Source organism: Scyliorhinus canicula, chromosome 1, assembly GCF_902713615.1.
Source record: "Scyliorhinus canicula chromosome 1, sScyCan1.1, whole genome shotgun sequence".
NCBI lineage: Eukaryota > Metazoa > Chordata > Chondrichthyes > Carcharhiniformes > Scyliorhinidae > Scyliorhinus > Scyliorhinus canicula.
In genome coordinates, this window is record NC_052146.1 from 300227066 (window position 1) to 300249642 (window position 22577).

The 22577-nt window shown below is 50.2% G+C and overlaps 1 protein-coding gene across 3 annotated transcripts in view; it reads left to right on the plus strand.

Moving 5' to 3' along the window:
* LOC119976144 (epithelial cell-transforming sequence 2 oncogene-like) overlaps window positions 1–22577 on the plus strand; it is an 83657-nt gene that overhangs the window by 34287 nt on the left and 26793 nt on the right. For all 3 annotated transcript variants that reach the window (XM_038816347.1, XM_038816356.1, XM_038816365.1), the window contains exons 8-13: window positions 1884–2007; window positions 7607–7775; window positions 11220–11348; window positions 14060–14152; window positions 17379–17561; window positions 18967–19070. In XM_038816347.1, coding sequence (XP_038672275.1) covers window positions 1884–2007; window positions 7607–7775; window positions 11220–11348; window positions 14060–14152; window positions 17379–17561; window positions 18967–19070 — 802 coding nt within the window. The remainder of the gene's footprint in view (window positions 1–1883; window positions 2008–7606; window positions 7776–11219; window positions 11349–14059; window positions 14153–17378; window positions 17562–18966; window positions 19071–22577) is intronic.

The following is a 22577-nucleotide window of genomic DNA, read 5'->3' on the forward strand; positions in this document are numbered from 1 at the left end:
TTCGGAGAATAGGGAAGCTGGGGGGGGGTGGGGGCGGGGGGACGGGGATTCACCGAGCCAGCGCCGGGTCGGAGAATCCCGGCCAAGGTTCCTGTTGCGGCTGCATCAGTTTTTTTTTCTTCCTTTGTACTTTCTGTGTCCATTTATAATTTAGGAGAATAAAAATGTTAAGGAAAATATATGTATTTGGAATCACCAAATGTTCCTGCGATAAAGTTTCAGCTCGTTCAAATCCCTGATTGGTTGATTTTTATTAATAATTCAAAATGTTTTCTTAATTGGGCTGCACGGTAGCACAGTGGTTAGCACTGTGGCTTCACAGCGCCAGGGTCCCAGGTTGGATTCCCGGCGTGGGTCACTGTCTGTGCGGAGTCTGCACGTTCTCCCCGTTTCTGCGTGGGTTTCCTCCGGGTGCTCCGGTTTCCTCCCACAATTCCCGAAAGACGTGCTGTGAATTGGACATTCTGAATTCCCCCTCTGTGTACGCGAACAGGTGTCGTAATGTGGCGACTAGGGGCTTCTCACAGTGACTGCATTGCAGTGTTAATGTAAGCCTGCTTGTGACAATAAAGATTATGGTATAGTATAGTAATTTGATTGAATTTTTAAAAAAATTGGAGTACCCAATTATTTCTTTTTCCAATTAAGGGGATATCTAGCGTGGCCAATCCATCTACCCTACATATCTTTGGGTTGTGGGGGTGAAACCCACGCAGACACGGGGAGAATGTGCAAACTCCAAACGGACAGTGACCCAGGGCCGGGATTCGAACCCGGGTCCTCAGTGTTAATTTGATTGAATTGTTATACTTTTTTCAATTGTTCATCGTCGAAGGTCGGATCAACTTTCCAACAATAAAACCTCACCTTGGGACAGCACTGGGCTACACCATCCACACGCTCCCAGATTCCATTCCCCATCTCTGCTGAACTATCTGATATAATGGGAACAGGAGTCTGATCCATCATTCAATTAGGTTATGGCTGATCTGTTTCTTAACTCCATTTAGCCCCCTCGATTCATATCTGGTAATACCCTGGGCTATCAAAATTCTACCAATCTCAGTTTTGATCAATTGACCCCCCCCCCCCCCCCCCACTGTGTCAGGGCGGGGGAGGAGTTTTTAAAAAATAAAACAGAGTACTCAATTCATTTTTTCCAATTAAGGGGCAATTTAGTGTGGCCAATCCACCTACCCTGCACATCTTTGGGTTGTTGTGGGGGCGAAATCCACACAGACACGGGGAGAATGTGCAAACTCCCCACGTGAGAAGTATTACGACACCAGGTTAAAGTCCAACAGGTTTGTTTCAAACACGAGCTTTCGGAGCGCTGCTCCTTCCTGAGTTGAAACAAACCTGTTGGACTTTAACCTGGTGCTGTAAGACTTCTTACTGTGCTCACCCCAGTCCAATGCCGGCATCTCCACATCAAACTCCACACGGACAGTGACCCAGAGCTGGGATCGAACCTGGGACCTCAGCGCCGTGAGGCTGCAGGGCTAACCCACTGCGCCTCCGTGCTGCCTGGGCGGTGGAGGAGTTGCAGATCTCCAAACCTTCACCAAACCCCACACCCCCACCCATTGTGTGAAAAAGTGCATCTGACAATGCTCCGGCTCTCATTTAAAGTTGTGCCTCTTTGTCCTGGACTCCCCACCACAGGAAATAGTGGAGGGGGAGGTGGGTGTGAGGGGTGGGATGGGGGAAGTCTAGTCTGTGCTAGCTGCCTTCTTAATTCAACCCTTTTAAACCCAGTGTCGTCCTGGTGAATCTACTTCCATATCCTAGCTGAGGCGCAGTGTGAAGATCTGACACAATTAGCCCTGTGCCACTGTACAGATACTTGTTAATATGATGAGTTTTTCCTGATTGAATTATAGGAAGAACCTGTCTGGAGGCGGGTCCTATCCTGTGTTACCTCACAACGAAGCAGCCCAACTAGCCAATAACAGCTCGGACCAACCGCATGTCATCCTCATATCATCCAGGATTCCGGCCTGGGAGGTAATCACTACTGCTTTGCCTGAATTGGGGACATTCAGGAAGTGATGAGGGGATGGGGGTGAGGATGGGAGTGTGGAATGGGAATGGAGGATGGAGTGGAGGGGAGGGGATGGGGTGTGGATGGAGGACGGGATGGGGATAGGGGATGGGGGTGGGGATGGGGAATAGAGAGAGGGGGTTCGGGGGTAGGGATAGGGGTGGGGTGGGTTGGAGGATGGAGAGTGGGGATGGTGGGCGTGGGGGTGGCGGGATTGGGAGTGGGGATCGGGGTAGGGATGGGTGTGGAGGTGGGAGTGGGGGTGGGTGTGGAGGGGGGTGGGGGATGGGGATGGGTGTGGGGGTGAGTGTAGGGTGGGAGATCGGGATGGGGATGGGTGTGGGGGTGGGGGATCGGGGTAGGGATGGGTGTGGGGGTGGGTGTGGGGGTGGGTGTGGAGGGGGTGGGGATCGGGATGGGTGTGGGGGTGAGTGTAGGGTGGGAGATTGGGATGGAGATGGGTGTGGGGGTGGGTGTGGGGGTGGGTGTGGAGGGGGGTTCGGGGTAGGGATGGGTGTGGGGGTGGGTGTGGGGGTGGGGGATCGGGGTAGGGATGGGTGTGGGGGTGGGGGATCGGGGTAGGGATGGGTGTGGGGGTGGGGGATCGGGGTAGGGATGGGTGTGGGGGTGGGGGATCGGGGTAGGGATGGGTGTGGGGGTGGGTGTGGGGGTGGGGGATCGGGGTAGGGATGGGTGTGGGGGTGGGGGATCGGGGTAGGGATGGGTGTGGGTGTGGGGGATCGGGGTAGGGATGGGTGTGGGGGTGGGTGTGGGGGTGGGGGATCGGGGTAGGGATGGGTGTGGGGGTGGGTGTGCGGGTGGGGGATCGGGGTAGGGATGGGTGTGGGGGTGGGGGATCGGGGTAGGGATGGGTGTGGGGGTGGGGGTGGGGGATCGGGGTAGGGATGGGGGTGGGGGTGGGAGATCGGGGTAGGGATGGGTGTGGGGGTGGGTGTGGGGGTGGGTGTGGAGGGGGGGTGGGGATCGGGATGGGTGTGGGGGTGGGTGTGGGGGTGGGTGTGGAGGGGGGGTGGGGATCGGGATGGGTGTGGGGGTGAGTGTCGGGTGGGAGATTGGGAAGGAGATGGGTGTGGGTGTGGGGGTGGGTGTGGGGGTGGGTGTGGGGGGGGATCGGGGTAGGGATGGGTGTGGGGGTGGGTGTGGGGGATCGGGGTAGGGATGGGTGTGGGGGTGGGTGTGGGTGTGGGGGATCGGGGTAGGGATGGGTGTGGGGGTGGGGGATCGGGGTAGGGATGGGTGTGGATGTGGGGGATCGGGGTAGGGATGGTTGTGGGGGTGGGTGTGGAGGTGGGGGATCGGGATGGGATGGGTGTGGGGGTGGGTGTGGGGGATCGGGGTAGGGGTGGGTGTGGGGGTGGGGGATCGGGGTAGGGATGGGTGTGGGGGTGGGTGTGGGGGTGGGGGATCGGGGTAGGGATGGGTGTGGGGGTGGGTGTGGGGGGGGATCGGGGTAGGGATGGGTGTGGGGGTGGGGGTGGGTGTGGGGGATCGGGGTAGGGATGGGTGTGGGGGTGGGTGTGGGTGTGGGGGATCGGGGTAGGGATGGGTGTGGGGGTGGGGGATCGGGGTAGGGATGGGTGTGGGGGTGGGTGTGGGTGTGGGGGATCGGGGTAGGGATGGGTGTGGGGGTGGGGGATCGGGGTAGGGATGGGTGTGGGGGTGGGGGATCGGGGTAGGGATGGGTGTGGGGGTGGGTGTGGGGGTGGGGGATCGGGGTAGGGATGGGTGTGGGGGTGGGTGTGGGTGTGGGGGATCGGGGTAGGGATGGGTGTGGGGGTGGGGGATCGGGGTAGGGATGGGTGTGGATGTGGGGTATCGGGGTAGGGATGGTTGTGGGGGTGGGTGTGGAGGTGGGGGATCGGGATTGGGATGGGTGTGGGGGTGGGTGTGGGGGCTCGGGGTAGGGGTGGGTGTGGGGGTGGGTGTGGGGGTGGGGGATCGGGGTAGGGATGGGTGTGGGGGTGGGGGATCGGGGTAGGGATGGGTGTGGGGGTGGGGGATCGGGGTAGGGATGGGTGTGGGTGGGGTGGGTGAAGGGAGTGGATGGAGGTGAGGGGGGGGATGAAGGTTCTGGGTGATTGGGGATAGGAGGATCTGTTGATTGGGAATTTACTGTTGTTGACTGTTCCCGAGGGTGGGATCAGAGTTGGACATCGCACTGGGGACGAGAGAGAGAAGCTCAGACAATCGGGAAGAGCTGCAAAATCACAAAAATAGGAATATTTCAGGGGGGTGGTGGCAACTCCCCTACTCTTTAAGTTAAAGCCATTATGGTACAGCAGCAGGCCATTCAGCCCATCCAGTCTATGCTAGCTCTCTGCAGAGCAATCCAGTCAGTCCCATTCCTCTGCTCTGTTCCTGCATCCTTGCTTGTTTGTTTCCCTCAATACCCCTCCAATCTCCTTCTAATAATAATAATAATCACATTGTCACAAGTTGGCTTCAATGATGTTACTGTGAAAAGCCCCTAGTCGCCACATTCCGGTGCCTGTTCAGGGAATTGACTGACCTTGTTTGGCATTACAAGTCAGCTGTTTAGCTCACTGTGCTTTTTTTTTTTTAATTTAGAGTACCCAATTATTTTTTCCAATTAAGGGGCAATTTAGCATGGCCAATCTACCTACCCTGCACATCTTTTGGATTGTGGGGGTGAAACCCACACAGACACGGGGAGAATGTGCGAACTCCACACGGACAGTGACCCAGGGCCGGGATTCGAACCAAGGTCCTCAGCGCCGTAGGCAGCAATGCTAACCACTGTGCCACCGTGCTGCCCCAGCTCACTGTGCTAAACAAATCACTCAGCATCTTTGCTTCTCCCCCCCCCCCCTCCCCCCCCCCCCCTTGTACACAGCACGTTCCAGATTATTACCATCACCGCAGGAAAACAAACTTTTCACATCCCCTCCCATCCCCTCCCATCCCCCCACATCCCCTCATATCCCCTCACATCCCCTCACATCCCCTCCCATCCCCTCACATCTCACATCCCCTCATATCCCCTCACATCTCACATCCCCTCATATCCCCTCACATCCCCTCACATCCCCTCACATCCCCCCACATCCCCTCACATCCCCTCACATCCCACATCCCCTCACATCCCCTCACATCTCACATCCCCTCACATCCCCTCACATCTCACATCCCCTCACATCCCCTCACAATCCTCACATCTCCGCACATCCCCTCACATCCCCTCATATCCCCTCACATCCCCTCACATCCCCTCATATCCCCTCACATCTCCTCACATCTCCGCACATCCCCTCACATCCCCTCATATCCCCTCACATCTCCTCACATCCCCTCACATCCCCTCACATCTCCTCACATCCCCTCACATCCCCTCACATCTTCTCACATCCACTCACATCCCCTCACATCCCTCACATCCCCTCACATCCCCTCATATCCCTCACATCTCCTCACATCTCCGCACATCCCCTCACATCCCCTCATATCCCCTCACATCTCCTCACATCCCCTCACATCTCCTCACATCTTCTCACATCCACTCACATCCCCTCACATCCCCTCACAGCCCCTCACATCTCCTCAAATCCCCTCACATCCCCTCACATCTCCTCATATCCCCTCACAGCCCCTCACATCTCCTCACATCCCCTCACATCCCCTCACATCTCCTCACATCCCCTCACATCTCCTCACATCCCCTCACATCCCCTCACATCCCCTCACATCCCCTCACAACCCCTCACATCCCCTCACATCCCCTCACAACCCCTCACATCCCCCACATCCCCTCACATCCCCTCACATCCCCTCGCATCTCCTCGCATCTCCTCACATCCCCTCACATCTCCTCACATCTTCTCACATCCAATCACATCCCCTCACATCCCCTCACAGCCCCTCACATCTCCTCAAATCCCCTCACATCCCCTCACATCTCCTCACATCTCCTCATATCCCCTCACATCCCCTCACATCTCCTCACATCCCCTCACATCCCCTTATATCCCCTCACATCCCCTCATATCCCCTCACATCCCTTTACATCTCCTCACATCCCCTCACATCCCCTCACATCTCCTCACATCTCCTCACATCCCCTCACATCTCCTCACATCCCCTCACATCCCCTCACAGCCCCTCACATCTCCTCAAATCCCCTCACATCCCCTCACATCTCCTCATATCCCCTCACATCCCCTCACATCTCCTCACATCCCCTCACATCCCCTTATATCCCCTCACATCCCCTCATATCCCCTCACATCCCTTTACATCTCCTCACATCCCCTCACATCCCCTCACATCCCCTCACATCTCCTCACATCTCCTCACATCCCCTCACATCTCCTCACATCCCCTCACATCCTCTCACATCTCCTCACATCTCCTCACATCCCCTCACATCCCCTCACATCTCCTCACATCCCTCACATCTCCTCACATCCCCTCACATCCCTTTACATCTCCTCACATCCCCTCACATCCCCTCACATCCCTCACATCTCTCACTTCATCCCCTCACATCTCCTCACATCTCCTCACATCTCCTCACATCTCCTCACATCCCCTCACATCTCCTCACATCCCCTCACATCTCCTCACATCCCCTCACATCCCTTTACATCTCCTCACATCCCCTCACATCCCCTCACATCTCCTCACATCTCCTCACATCTCCTCACATCCCCTCACATCTCCTCACATCCCCTCACATCTCCTCACATCCCCTCACATCCTCTCACATCTCCTCACAACCCCACACATCTCCTCACATCCCCTCACATCCCCTCACATCTCCTCACAACCCCACACATCCCCTCACATCCCCTCACATCCCCTCACATCCCCTCACATCCCCTCACATCCCCTCACATCCCCTCACATCCCCTCACATCCCCTCACATCTCCTCACATCCCCTCACATCTCCTCACATCCCCTCACATCCTCTCACATCTCTTGTCCAAAATCTGTGTTTCCCAATCTTTGAACCATCAGCCAATGGGAACCGCTTTCTCTTTGCCTACCTCATCTAAACCTGTCACAATCTGGCCCACCTCTATCAAATCTCCTCTCCTCTGATGCGACCATCAATTCACACGAGACAGAGTTGAAGTGAAAAGTGTCTTTAATCGACTAGAACAGTGCCTGCCTGCGACTGCTCTGCACTGAGAGCCGCCTACAGGGCAGCTGCTCTATATACCTCCCCTCAAGGAGGTATACTGCCTTGGGCTCTTTTCTCTTCACCTCAGAGGGCAAGCAGGACCTTGGTTTAATCGACAGGTGGCACCTCTGGCACTTCAGTGCTCCCTCGGTACTGCCCTAGAGTTTCAGCCGGGATTATGGGCTCCAATTTCTGGATTGGGGATTGAGCTCGCAACCTCCTGACTCAGAGGAAAGAAGACCCACTTAAAAAAATTGGGGGGAAGAAGTGTTTGAGCACCTTTAAATATCAGCCCCCCCCCCCCCCAGGCCACACCAATGCTGGAATGTGCATGATGCAATATGGGGAGGGAGGGAGCTGCCCTGCTGTGAACGTGATTTGAGGTCTTTACCACCTACAGATGGTTGTGGATTGTGTGAAAGTTGGCGTGGTGTCTGTGGTGTATGAGCACAGCGGGACGACGCTGGACAGCCTGCTGTACCGTCTGGAAAATGTGCTGAGAGCCCGGAGAGCAAGGAGCATTGGAATAGTCGCTGAGGGTGACCCGACTCAGATCGACATGGTACAAGGCAAGTAGAAACGGGCGTCTCGGGTGATCAGACGCTAACGGCGGAATGAGCCCTAGCTCAGGACAATGCTGCCATCCAGAGGAAGCGTGCTAAGGAGGGACATTTCTGCATCGGAAGCACTTCCAGAGAAGGTTCACTAGGGGTTGTCTTATGGAGAAAGGTTAAACAGGTTGAGCCCGTACTCACTGGAGTTCAGAAGTAAGAGAGGTGATCTTATTAGAATCCATGGAATCCTTACAATGCACAGAAGGAGGCCATTTGGCCCATTGAGTCTGCACTGAGCCTCCGAAAGAGCACCCTACCTATGCCCACTCGCCCCGCCCTATTCTGGTAAACCCATGCATTGATCACGGCCAATCCACCTAACCTGCACATCCTTGGACTGTGGGAGGAAACGTAAGCACGCGGAGGAAACCCACGCAGACATGGGGAGAAGGTGTAATCTCTGCACAGTCACCCAAGGTGGGAATTGAACTCGGGTGCCTGACGCCATGAGGCAGCAGTGCTAACCACTGTGCTACCGTGCCGCCCCTAAAGTGATTCCATTGTCCGCCTGCAAGTTTCCTGCTGTGACCAAGTTTAGAGTAGAACAGTTGCTTCAGGCGTCTGGTGTCAGCCGTACAAACAACAGGCCCTGCCTGGCAAAGCTGGCTTTGTGTGATTAACACCTCAATGCTAGGCTGGCTGGCTTGGAAGAAGGCACTGCTGTTGGACCTGGTCCTCAAGTACTCTTTTACCAGGATCTCAAACCCAAGACCAAGATCATGGTATAGTGGGTAATAGTGGTCCATGGACTCCCAGATGCTTCTTCAAGGCACTGGAGAAATACCACCAGTGGTACCTTTGCAAGATCATCTAAATCCTGTGGCAAGAAAAGTGGCAAAGACTGCACTGCCACATTAGAGGTGATGATGCATGTTATAATCCATTTATTTTTATAAATTTAGAGTAGCCGATTATATTTTTTTCCAATTAAGGGTCAATTCAGCGTGACCAATGCACCGAACCTGCACATGTTTGGGTTGCGGGGGTGAAACCCACGCAGGCACGGGGAGAATGTGCAAACGCCACACGGACAGTGACCCGAGACCAGGATCGAACCCGGGTCCTCAGCGCCGCAGGCAACAGTGCCACCTTGCCGCCCCGAATGTTGTCATCCATGTCTGCCTTCATCGAGGAGAGGCTCCCAAGATATGGAAAGTGGTCCACATTTTTAAGGATCTCACCATTTATCTTAATTAATGTTGGGCGGGGGAGGTGTGTGTGTGTGAGTAGATGCTCTGCTTTGGGGACTAGTTGGTATAGGACCTTCGTTTTCTGGATGTTTGGTAAAAGGCCCATTTTCTCATATGTTTCAGAGAAGGAATCAACACTGACCTGCAGCACAGTGTCTATGTAAGCACACACACTGTCATCTGCATACAGAAGCTTAATGTCTGAGGTTGAAGCGATTTGGGTTTTGATTGAAAGTGGCACAGGTTGGACAGTATCCAGTCTGTTCTGTGGATTGTCTCCATGTTTGTGGGAAAGTTACTGAGGGTGTGGTGCAGTTTGCCAATGAGGAAGACAGAAAAAAGAGTTGGTGTCAGGACAACCTCGTTTGACCAGTGTCTTCAGTAAGATACGGCCTGTGGTGGTTCTGTGTTGAGGAGCATGTTTTGCATGTCAATGTGGAGCAGGCAGAGGAGAATGACAGATTTCAGACCAACACGAGTTAATTTTCAACGGCTATGCTGTTCTTTTGGAAGTGATTGATAAGTAGCATGCCATGAAAAAAGTATCTATACTTGAATGGACAAGGCCTAACTTTATTGGAGTATTTTGTGGGTATCGATCACATAGATACTCCAACTTTATGGCCTTCTGAATGAATGAATCCTGAGTCTCTCAACTTAATAGCAGGAGAGCAGGTAAGTCGAATAGCAATTTCCTTATTTCCACATTTAACACGTGCGGAAATAAGGGGTCTCTCATTTAGAATGGGGGGGGGAGAATTTATTTTTCTGAGAGTCGAGAGTCTTTGAAACTCTCTCCCTGTAATTGCACCATAAATGTAACTGAGTTTATTTACAAGTTACAAGTTATTCTTGTACCTCGCTCCCAGTGTAGACCCTACTAGGAGGATAGATCTCACCAAGTCCTGACTGGGGCCTGCTTTCATCTTCTAGACTGACCAGTCCCAAGAGGTGAGTCGCTACTCCCTACCTGCTCAATAATCCTCATGGAGGTTATAACATTCCCCTAGGGGCAGTACGGTGGCGTAGTGGTTAGCATTGCAGTCTCACGGCGCCGAGGTCCCAGGTTCGATCCCGGAGTGAATGGTCATCGGAGATATGTGGAATTTAGACATGAGGCCACAATGATCATACTGAAGGTGGAGAAGGCTTGAGGGGCCGAATGGTCTATTTGTGCTCCTAACTTGTATGTTCATATGTGATTCTAGAATCTAGAGCAATTTAAAAAAACCTCCAGCCCGAGCTGTCCGGTGCCCTCTCTCTCCCCTTGGACACCCTGGTGGATAGTGGTGACATAGCAGCTCACCTCCGATCCGTATTGAAGGTCACGCCACCAGGTGTCCGTTCCTCAAGAGCAGTCGTGATTCGTGTGATGTCACGCTGGCTGAGTGGGGAGATACAATGAGGGTGGACGGCGTGCCATGATGTCCACTGATGAGATGGTAATACATCCTGGTCGGGAACTTGATCACATCATCAGAGTGGGGTGTAACAGTATGTGTATTATAAGGACTACAAAGGGTTAAGAATAAGCTAATAATACTTCTCGCCACCAGGTGGAGATAAGGAGCAGTCATATAAATATCATGTGACTCCTGGGATTCTCAGAGAAGGTGTTTAGGTGTGAAATAAATTAGTTGCATAGTGTAGAGTTCTGCAGTTAGAGATAGCATAGTTGAATTTAGTAACCTTATACTTTAGGAATACGTGCAAATCTTATTTAGTAGCGTTAATAAATTAGTCTTGTTAGTTAACAAAGCTTATTGTCCATCGTTCAACACTACGCATCCAACTCATCCAGGTAAAGCAAAACAGAGAACAACACAGGGGGCTTTAGGATTTTCTCCCACAGAGAGAGTGGAGGCTGGGTCATTGACTGTGTTCTAAGTAGAGTTAGACAGATTTTGGATTGGTAAGGGGGAGTTGTGAGGGACAGGCAGGAACGTGGAATTAAGGCCCCAGTCATATCCCTCGTGAATAGTGGAACAGGCTCCGAGGCGGAATAGCTTCCTCCTGCTCATATTTCTTAAGTTCTTATGAAGGCCTGTTAAAGGGAACAGTGCCCAGCCACAGTGAGATTTGCCATCTCTGCGTTGGATTGTGAGAAGTTTTGCAGGCGCGTTATTGACAGGAGAAGATTCCGCTCCCCCCCCCCCCCCCCTCCCCCCCTCCCCCTCCTAATCTCTCCGCATTTTCTACCTCGTTCCAGGTTGTAAAATCAGCTCCAAGAATCTTCCGGAAGCTAAGGTAAGAAGATTCTGGGAGAACCTGAGTGGCTGTGTCCTGCCACAGGAAGATGGAGGCCACATCGATATCTTTGCCCCATTGGCTGCATCAGGTTGGTTTTTAGTTTAAGGTGAATAGATTCAAAACAATTTCAGCCGTCATCCGGTTACAAACAGTACTGACTGCTCTGGGCAGGAGATTGCTGGAGAAGTTTCTTTCTGCTGTCCACACTCACCGACGACATAGTTTCTCAGTCAGAGACAAAACGCTGAATTCTTTCATTACGTTTAAATTGATTAAAATGTATTTTAATGACGGGAACATCGTTACATTCAGGGAGCAGGGAAAATCGGGAAACGAGATCTTGCCGGCAAGAATCCCGTTTTCTAATTCTCGCGTTATTTTGGGCTCACATCGCCGTTTGGACTCACGGAAGATGCAAGCTCAAAACCTCCCTCAAATGAAATGAAAATCACAAGTCTTGTATTTTCTTGAATTTTGTTTAATTCCCTTTTCTTCCCATGTACTGAATGATCTGTTGAGCTGCTTGCAGAAAAATACTTTTCACTGTACCTCGGTACACGTGACAATAAACAAATTCAATCCAATCCAATCCAAGTAGGCTTCAAGTGAAGTTACTGTGACAAGCTCCTAGTCGCCACATTCCGGCACCTGTTCCGGGAGGCTGGTACGGGAATTGAACCCACGCTGCTGGCCTGCTTTCAAAGCCAGCTATTTAGCCCTGTGCTAGACCAGCCCCTGATAAATCTGTGCCCCCTGGGGCAGGTGCAGCTGAAGGTGGTATGTAGAGCACACCTTACAAGGGGGAGGATGAGCCGGCTCTTTGAGGGGGTAGAAGATGTGTGTGAATGTTGCGGGGTGTGGGGGGGGAGGGGGGGGGGGCGCAAGCCACGTTCATATGTTTTGGTCCTGTCCAAAGATGGAGGATTACTGGAAGGAGGTGCTTAGGGTAATTTCTAAAGTGGTGCACGTGAAACTGGACCCGGGCCCTCGGGAGGCCATATTCGGGGTGTCGGACCAGCCGAGGTTGGAAACGGGTGCGGAGGCAGATGTTGTAGCCTTCGCCTCGTTGGTCGCCCGAAGGTGGATCCTGTTAGGGTGGAGATCAACGTCGCCACCCTGTGCCCTGGCATGGCAGGGGGGGTCCTGCTGGAATTCTTGACCTTGAAAACGTCAAATTTGAACTGAGGGGAAGGATGGAGGGGTTCTACAATTCATGGGTGTTATTCATTATGCACTTGTGAGAATTGGATCACATTGAACATTAGGGGGTTTGTGGGCTGGGAATAAGAACATAAGAAGATAAGAATTAGGAGCAGGAGTAGGCCATCTAGCCCCTTGATCCTGCTCCGCCATTCAATGAGATCATGGCTGACCTTTTGTGGACTCAGCTCCACTTTCCGGCCCAAACACCATAACCCTTAATCCCTTTATTCTTCAAAAAACTATCTATCTTTATCTTAAAACCATTTAATGAAGGAGCCTCTACTGCTTCACTGGGCAAGGAATTCCATAGATTCACAACCCTTTGGGTGAAGAAGTTCCACCTAAACTCAGTCCTAAATCTACTTCCCCTTATTTTGAGGCTATGTCCCCTAGTTCTGCTGTCACCCACCAGTAGAAACAACCTGCCCGCATCTATCCTATCTAGTCCCTTCATAATTTTATACGTTTCTATAAGATCCCCCCTCATCCTTCTAAATTCCAACGAGTACGGTCCCAGTCTACGCAACCTCTCCTCGTAATCCAACCCCTTCAGCTCTGGGATTAACCTGGTGAATCTCCTCTGCACACCCTCCAGTGCCAGTGTTGGGGGGGGGGGGGGGGGGGGGGGGCTGTGTGTGTTAATGGTGACTATGGGTGATTTCTGATTCCTTTTTGTCATTTAGTTATGTTAACATGCGGACTAATGTTTGGGGGTTTGGTGGGAGGATGGGATCGTTGTTATTGATATGGGGATTGCATTCATTACTGATTATTGTTTATTGTTGGGTGTAAATTTGGAAGAAAATGTGAAAAAGGAGAATAAAAAAATATTAAGAAAAAAAATCTGTGGCCCCTGGCAATTGACCTCTCCATTAGGGGAAATAGGTCTTCCCTGTCTACCCTATCTAGGAAACTCAATTTTGTACGTCGCAATCAAGTCACCCCTCAGCTTCCTCTGTTCTAATGAAAACATCCCCAGCCTGTCCAATCTGTCCTCATAACTGCAATTTTCAAGCCCTGGTAACATTCTTGTCAATCTCCTCTGCGCTCTCTCCACAGCAATTGTGTCCTTCCTGTAATGTGGTGACCAGAACTGCACATAATGCTCCAGCTGTGGCCTAACCTGCGTTTTATACAGTTCCAGCATCACATACCCGCTTTTGTATTCGATACCTCGGCCAATTAAGAAAAGCATTCCATAAGCTTTCTTTACCACCATATCTATGTATCCTGATATGGAAATATATTGGCGTTCCTTCACTGTCGCTGGCTCAAAATCCTGGAACTCCCTCCCTAACAGACCTATACCACGGGGAACTGCAGCGGTTCCAGAAGGCAGCTCACCACCGCCCTCTCAAGGGCAATTAGGGGTGGGTAATAAATGCTGGCCTCACCAGTGACGTCCATATACCCAAGGTGAATTAAAAAAATAATTCTGTGCAATGCTGATTGGGATTTAGAGAAATGATTCAGAGGGAGGGAGGGAGGGAGGATTTGTATCTACCAGCGATAGAGAGGGTGAGAGAAGTCTTCCCTTGTTCTTAAAAACTCTGAACAGTTTGCTGCTGAATCTAACCCATCTTTCTCTGTGGCCAGAGACAGGAATGGAGCTTCTTTCACAGCTCTCCACACTGACTGCCATGTACTATAGCTCACCCACTGGGATAGTGACTGGATCGTACCAGCATAGTGAGTATCTTGTGTCTATGTTATACTCCTGCAAAGGGCATTGGTGCGTTTGGTTCCCAATTTGCAATATCTCAACCTGGGTACTGATCAACCAATTGATATTATAGAATGTATTGTACTTCATTGATTAGGTTTCTCTCTGTCACACCATCCCATCTCCTCCTCACTCCCTCCCCCCTGCCCTGTGGTATAACCACATGCAGCTTTGAGTTTCCATCGTGTAATTCCGCAATGCATTGGACAAAACCCCTGTTCCGTCAAGTTCCTGTCTGATGCATTCTGTGCAACCCCACTTGTGCTGAATGGTTTTACACTTGACAATGGTGGGAGCTCAATCTCAGCTTGTATCCCCAGGTGGAAATGTGGATGGGACTTCACTGTCCTGAATTGCCGCCTACGTTGTGCATTATTAACAGTTCCTCCCGTTGGAAGGAGGCGGATGGCTGAGGGTGTGAAACACTCACCTCAAACCACCTGGAATTTTTCATTTTCAAGTGCCGAGTGGATGATCCATCTCGGTCTCCTCCGGAAGTCCCCAGCATCACAGATGTCAGCCTTCAGCCAATTCGATTCACACCACATGATATTAATAAACGGCTGAAGGCACTGGATACTGCAAAGGCTCTGGGCCCTGACAATATCCCGGCAATAGTACTGAAGGCTTGTGCTCCGGAACTTACCGCACTCCTAGCCAAGCTGTTCCAGTACAGCTACAACACTGGCATCTACCCGGCAATGTGGATTATTGCCCAGGTGTGCCCTGTACACAAAAAGCAGGACAAATCCAATTCTGCCAATACCACTCTATCAGCCTACTCTCCATCATCATCAAAGTGATGGAAGGAGTCATCAATAGGGCTATCAAGCAGCACTTACTCAGCAATAACCTGCTCACGGACACTCAGTTTGGGTTCTGCCAGGGTCACTCAGCTCCTGACCTCATTACAGCCTTGGTTCAAACATGGACAAAAGAGCTGAAGGCCAGAGGTGAGGTGAGAGCGACTGCCCCTGACAACAAGGCAGCATTTGACTGAGTATAGCATCAAAGGGCAGCACGGTAGCACAGTGGTTAGCACAGTTGCTTCACAGCTCCAGGGTCCCAGGTTCGATTCCGGCTTGGATCACTGTCTGTGTGGAGTCTGCACGTCCTCCCCGTGTCTGCGTGGGTTTCCACCGGGCGCTCCGGTTTCCTCCCACAGTCCAAAGATGTGCGGGTTAGGAGGATTGGCCATGCTAAATTTCCCTTAGTGTCCAAAAAGGTTAGGTGGGGTTACTGGGTTATGGGGATGGGGTGGAGGTGTGGACTTGGTCGGGTACTTTTTCCAAGGACCGGTGCAGACTCGATGGGCCGAATGGCCTCCTTCAGCACTGTAAATTCTGATTCTATAAGCAGCCTACCTAAACTGGAATCAGGGGGAAAACTCCACTGGTTGGAGTCGTTCTCTCCATGCCTGCGTGGGTTTCCTCCGGGTGCTCCAGTTTCCTCCCACAGTCCAAAGACGTGCAGGTTAGGTGGATTGGCCATGATAAATTGCCCTTGATGATCTAAAAGGTTAGGAGGGGTTATTGGGTTACGGGGATAGGGTGGAAGTGAGGGCTTAAGTGGGTCGGTGCAGACTCGATGGGCCGAATGGCCTCCTTCTGCACTGTATGGAGTCATACCTGGAACAAAGGAAGATGGTTGTGATGGTTGGAGGTCAATTATCTCAGCTCCAGGACATCACTGCAGGGGTTCCTCAGGGTAACCTAGGCCCAACCATCTTCAGCTACTTCATCAATGACCTTCCTCCATCGTAAGGTCAAGAGTGGGGATGATTTTGGATGATTGCACAATGTTCAGCACCATTCACAACTCCTCAGATAATGAAGCAGTCCATGTACAAATACAGCAAGACCTGGACAATATCCAGGCTTGGGCTGACAAGTGGGAAGTTACATTTGTGCCACGCAATGTCCATATCCTACAAGAGAGGATCTAACCATCGCCCCTTGACATTCATAGAACATAGAACATACAGTGCAGAAGGAGGCCATTCGACCCATTGGGTCTGCACCGACCCACCTAAGCCCTCACTTCCACCCTATCCCAATAACCCCTCCTAACCTTTTTGGACACTAAGGGCAATTTCTCATGGCCAATCCACCTAACCTGCATGTCTTTGGACTGTGGGAGGAAACCGGAGCATCCGGAGGAAGCCCACGCAGACACGGGAGAACGTGCAAACTCCACACAGACAGTGACGCAGCGGGGAATCGAACCTGGGACCCTGGTGCTGTGAAGCAGCAGTGCTACCCACTTGTGCTACCATGCTGCCCTTGTTGATTATGGGGGAGTCAGTAATGGCATTACCGCCACTGACTCCCCCGCAATCAACATCCTGGGGGTTACCATTGACCAGAAACAGAACTGGACTAGCCATATAAATATTCTGGCTACCAGAGCAGGTCAGAGGCTAGGGACCATTCGGCAAGTAATTCACTTGCTGACTCCCCAAAGCCTGTCGACCATCTACGAGGCATAATTCAGGAGTGTAATGGAATACTCTCCAATTGTCAGGATGGGTGCAGCTGCAACAACACTCAAAACGCTCAACACAACCCAGGACAAAGTAGCACACTTGATGGCTTCCCCTTCCACAAATATTCAATCCCTCCATCACTGACAATGGCAGCCGTGTGTACCATCTACAAGATGCACTGCAGGAATTCACCAAGGTTCCTTCGACAGCACATTCCCAACCTGCAGACTCTACCACCTAGAAGGACAAGGGCAACAGATACTTGGGAATGCCACAGAAATCCCTGGCCACCCGGTCAGGTAACTGAAAGCTTGGTCAAAGAGGTAGGTTTCAAAGAATATCATGAAAGAGGTTGAGGAACAGGCAGCACGGTGGCCTAGTGGTTAGCACAACCGCCTCACGGCGCTGAGGTCCCAGGTTCGATCCCGGCTCTGGGACACTGTCCGTGTGGAGTTTGCACATTCTCCCCGTGTCTGCGTGGGTTTCGCCCCCACAACCCAAAAATGTGCAGAGTAGGTGGATTGGCCACGCTAAATTGCCCCTTAATTGGAAAAAATAATTGGGTAATCTAAATTTAAAAAAAAAAAGAGGTTGAGGAAGCGGTTAGCCGGAGAGGGTGAGGGAGAGAATTCCAGACCGTGCGTCCGAGGCAGCTGAAGTCACGCCCACCAATGACGGAGCGATTACATTTGAGTGTTTGCTGTTAGTCTTCAGTGAGTGGCTATGGAATGTGAAGGATCCGGCTCCCCCAGCGATATACTTCAATGAGGTGAAGTTGTACGAATGGAGCAGGATGGCACAGGTACAGGAGGAGGTTCTGAGAACTGTCCGGAAACAGATGAGACCGTATTTCAGGCAACTGCAGAGAGACGACTGTGCGAGGATGATTGGTAGGATTTCAATCAGATTCTATCTCTTGTTCTGTGTTAAATATTTAAGCCTTGTACAGTTGCCGGAAGTTTCTCTTTAGCTACCATGACTTTTTCAGTGCCAATCTCACCATCTTCTATAGCATATAAACACTGGACTGCTGCTCCTCCCTGACCCTCGCATCCTCTCTTCAAAATCCAGTGGAGTTCGAAAAGGTATTATGGAAGTTAATGTGGAAGGCTGGAATTAAGATTTCCTGCTTACTAAACCTTTGCTCTTTCTTCCTCTTATCTTTCTCCTTCTCCACTTCTTCCTTTTTCCTGGACTCCATTGTCAAAAGTTGAAATAAAAATGTTTTCTAGAAAACTCTTAATCCTACCTCCAACAGCCATTATCTTTTGACACAACCACACAGAAGTAAATGTGCAAAGGCATTATTGAGAAAAGACACCATTCGCAAATAAGAATAGACGGCAAGACAGCCCAATCCCCTCTGTTATAAAACTCATCACTATTATTGATGGCACTTTCCAAGGGACGGTGCAGACTCGATGGGCCAAATGGCCTCCTTCTGCACTGTAAATCCTATGGAAATTATATAAGTAATTGAGAATTGAATGATGGATTGAATGAACTCAATGCGACAGTATACAACAAAATGCAGAGTGTAGCAAACCTTTCATTTCTATTGTATAATTAAGGAGACTTGCATTTTGCAATGTTTTGTAATTTTATATTCAAATGTTCGTAATTGTGCAATCTTCACATTGTTTATTTTAATGATTGTCCATAATGATGTTCTGAATTCTGATGACTTGTTTTATTTGTATCGTCATCACAATTTGGCACCTGCCACCATAATGATCATCAGTCCGTCTGTCTGTTCATCCATCCATCTATTCATCCATCCCACGTCCACTTATCCATCCTTCCCTCCATCCATCCTTCTGTCCATCCGTCCGTCCCTCCATCTATTTGTCCGTCCCTCCATCCATTCCTCCCTCCATCCATCTATCCATCTATTCATCCATCCCCCATCCATCTATCCATCCATCTCTCCATCTATTCTTCTGTCCATCCGTTCCACCCTCCATCCATCCCCCCCATCCATCCATTGATCCATCCATTGATAATAATAATAATGATGCTTTCTTGCCATCTGCTTGATTTTGGTAAAGCTCTGTTATTTCCTTTGACTTTTCCTGTCCGGATATCCTTTTGTTTTTAAATCTTTCCTCCATTCTCTCTTTCACTCAGTTCCTGTTTTTCCTTTAATCTCCTTACCCTGAGCGTATCTCCCGCACTCAGTGTGAGCAATTTCTGCAACTGGAGTTACTTTTATGGAGGCAGTTATATCAGTGCGGGCGTCACAGATTTATGCCAGTCTTGCTGTGCAGTGTAACGTGTGCCCTTTATTTCCTGCAGGGCAGCTAATGTTTGACTCAATGAGTGTAACCAAAGTCCGGCAGAATCAGGAAACTGCTCAAGCTTTAACTGAAGGACTGATCGCTATGACGAGGGAAAAATGGGTAAATATCATTCAGGAGCAACTTCATCTTTTCTCAGAGACGATTGAAGATTGGGATGGTACCAGGGGTGAGGTCCTTTGGCTACAGGGAGAATAGAAAAGGTGAAAGGGACATTTAAAAGAGTCTTTCACAATCATGAGGGGGTTTGCTCAAGTAAATAAGAAGAGACAGTTAGGGACAGGAGAGAGACAAATTGAATTACTTCATCCTCCCCCCTGTCTGTCCGTGGGCAGATATGTTTTTGAATTATTTAAAAAATAGTCTATGATGTGTTTCCTTGAAACCCTCAGTATGTGTGGTCCACTTTTATAATTAACACGCAGCCAACCTACAATACCATTAACGCAGAAGTTCAGTTTATTTCACATTCAGACCTGGGGGGCTGGAGTCTTCACCATCTTAACACGTACACAGAAAGTCATTTACAATAAATAGCAAAAAGACACAGTCTGGATTTCTTACATGTCTTATTGAAATAACAGTTTATACCAGCAGGAGGGGGCAGCACGGTGGCGCAGTGGGTTAGCCCTGCTGCCTCACGGTGCTGAGGTCCCAGGTTGGATTCCTGGCTTAGGTCACTGCCTGTGCGAAGTCTGCATGAACTCCCCGTGTCTGTGTGGGTTTCCTCCGGGTGCTCCGGTTTCCTCCCACAGTCCAAAGATGTGCAGGTTAGGTGGATTGGCCATGATAAATTGCCCTTAGTGACCAAAAAGGGTTGGGTGGGGTTACTGGGTCACGGGGATAGGTTGGAGGTGTGGGCTTAAGTAGGGTGCTCTTTCCAAGAGCTGGTGCAGACTCGATGGGCCGAATGGCCTCCTTCTGCACTGTAATGTTGTTTTAAGTAGTAAGTTATTATCTGGAATGCACTGTCTGAATGGATTCAATAACAACTTTTAAACGGGTGTTTAACTATGTGAAGGGAGCTCTAGAAAATGTATTGTCTATGGATTTTATTTATATGGGCTTCCAGAAGACATTTGATAAAGTCCCACACAAGAGACTGTTAACTAACAGAGGAACATAAGAATTAGGAGCAGAAGTGGGCAATTCACCCTTCGAGCCTGCTCCAGTCATTCTCATATCATGGCTGAGAGATCATGGCTGATCTCTTCCTGGTCTCAAATCCACCTCCCCACCTGTTCCCCATATCCCTTTAACCCATTTTAAAATCAGAAATATATCTATCTCCTTCTTGAAACCATTTAATGACTCGGACTCCGCCGCACTCTGGGGCAGCGAGTTCCCCAAATTCACCACCTTCTGCGAGAAGTAGTTCCTCCTCATCTCAGTTCTAAATCCACCGCCTCTCAACCAATATCCACAACCTCTTATTCTAGATTTCCCCATAAGGTGGGGACATTTGGTCTACATTTACTTCATCAATCCCATTTAGTATTTTATACACTTCGATCAGATCCCCTCTCGTCCTGCTAAACTCCGGCGCGGATAAGCCCAAACTGTTTAATCTCTCCTCTTATTTCAAGGACACAAGTGAAATGTGGAACTTGTTCAAGGAACAGATACTACTTGTCCTTGATATGTATGTCCCTGTCAGTCAGGGAAGAGGTGGTCGAGTGAGGGAACCATGGTTGACAAGAGAGGTTGGATGTCTTGTTAAGAGGAAGAAGGAGACTTGTGTAAGGCTGAGGAAACAAGGTTCAGACAGGGCGCTGGAGGGATACAAGACAGTGAGGAGGGAACTGCAGAAAGGGATTAGGAGAGCTAAGAGAGGGCATGAAAAATCTTTGGCGGGTAGGATCAAGGAAAACCCCAAGGCCTTTTACACATATGTGAGAAATATGAGAATGACTGGAGCGAGAGTAGGTCCGATCAAGGGCAGTAGCGGGAGATTGTGTATTGAGTCTGAAGAGATAGGAGAGGTCTTGAACAAGTATTTTTCTTCAGTATTTACAAACAAGAGGGGCCATATTGTTGGAGAGGACAGTGTGAAACAGACTGGTAAGCTCGAGGAGATACTTTTAGGAAGGAAGATGTGTTGGGCATTTTGAAAAACTTGAGGATAGACAAGTCCTCCGGGCCTGATGGGATATATCCAAGGATTCTATGGGAAGCAAGAGATGAAATTGCAGAGCCGTTGGCAATGATCTTTTCGTCCTCACTGTCAACAGAGGTGGTACCAGGGGATTTGAGAGTGGCGAATGTCGTGCCCCTGTTCAAAAAAGGGGATAGGGATAACCATGGGAATTACAGGCCAGTTAGTCTTACTTCAGTGGTAGGCAAAGTAATGGAAAGGGTACTGAGGGATAGGATTTCTGAGCATCTGGAAAGGCACTGCTTGATTAGGAATAGTCAGCACGGATTTGTGAGGGGTAGGTCTTGCCTTAAAAGTCTTATTGAATTATTTGAGGAGGTGACCAAGCATGTGGATGAAGATAATGCAGTGGATGTGGTGTACATGGATTTTAGTAAGGCATTTGATAAGGTTCCCCATGGTAGGCTTATGCAGAAAGTAAGGAGGCATGGGATAGTGGGAAATTTGGCCAGTTGGATAACGAACTGGCTAACCAATAGAAGTCAGAGAGCGGTGGTGGATGGTAAATATTGAGCCTGGAGCCCAGTTACCAGTGGCGTACCGCAGGGATCAGTTCTGGGTCCGCTGCTGTTTGTGATTTTCATTAATGACTTGGATGAGGGAGTTGACGGGTGGGTCAGTAAATTTGCAGATGATACGAAGATTGGTGGAGTTGTGGATAGTGAGGAGGGCTGTTGTCGGCTGCAAAGAGACATAGATAGGATGCAGAGCTGGGCTGATAAGTGGCAGATGGAGTTTAACCCTGAAAAGTGCGGGCAGCACGGTGGCACAGTGGTTAGCATTGCTGCCTACGGCGCTGGGGACCCGGGTTCAAATCCCGGCTCCGGGTCACTGTCCGTGTGGAGTTTGCACATTCTCCCTGTGCCTCCGTGGGTTTCACCCCCACAACCCAAAATATGTGCAGGTTAGGTGGATTGGCCACGCTAAATTGCCCCTTAATTGGAAAAAAATAATTGGGTACTCTAAATTTATAAGAAAAAAAAAAGAAAAAAAAAACCCTGAAAAGTGTGAGGTTGTCCATTTTGGAAGGACAAATATGAATGAGGAATACAGGGTTAACGGTGGGGTTCTTGGCAATGTGGAGGAGCAGAGAGATCTTGGGGTCTATGTTCATAGATCTTTGAAAGTTGCCACTCAAGTGGATAGAGCTGCGAAGAAGGCCTATGGTGTGCTAGCGTTCATCAGCAGAGGGATTGAATTTAAGAGCCGTGAGGTGATGATGCAGCTGTACAAAACCTTGGTAAGGCCACATTTGGAGTACTGTGTGCAGTTCTGGTCACCTCATTTTAGGAAGGATGTGGAAGCTTTGGAAAAGGTGCAAAGGAGATTTACCAGGATGTTGCCTGGAATGGAGAGTAGGTCATACGAGGAAAGGTTGAGGGTGCTAGGCCTTTTCTCATTAGAACGGAGAAGGATGAGGGGCGACTTGATAGAGGATTATAAGATGATCAGGG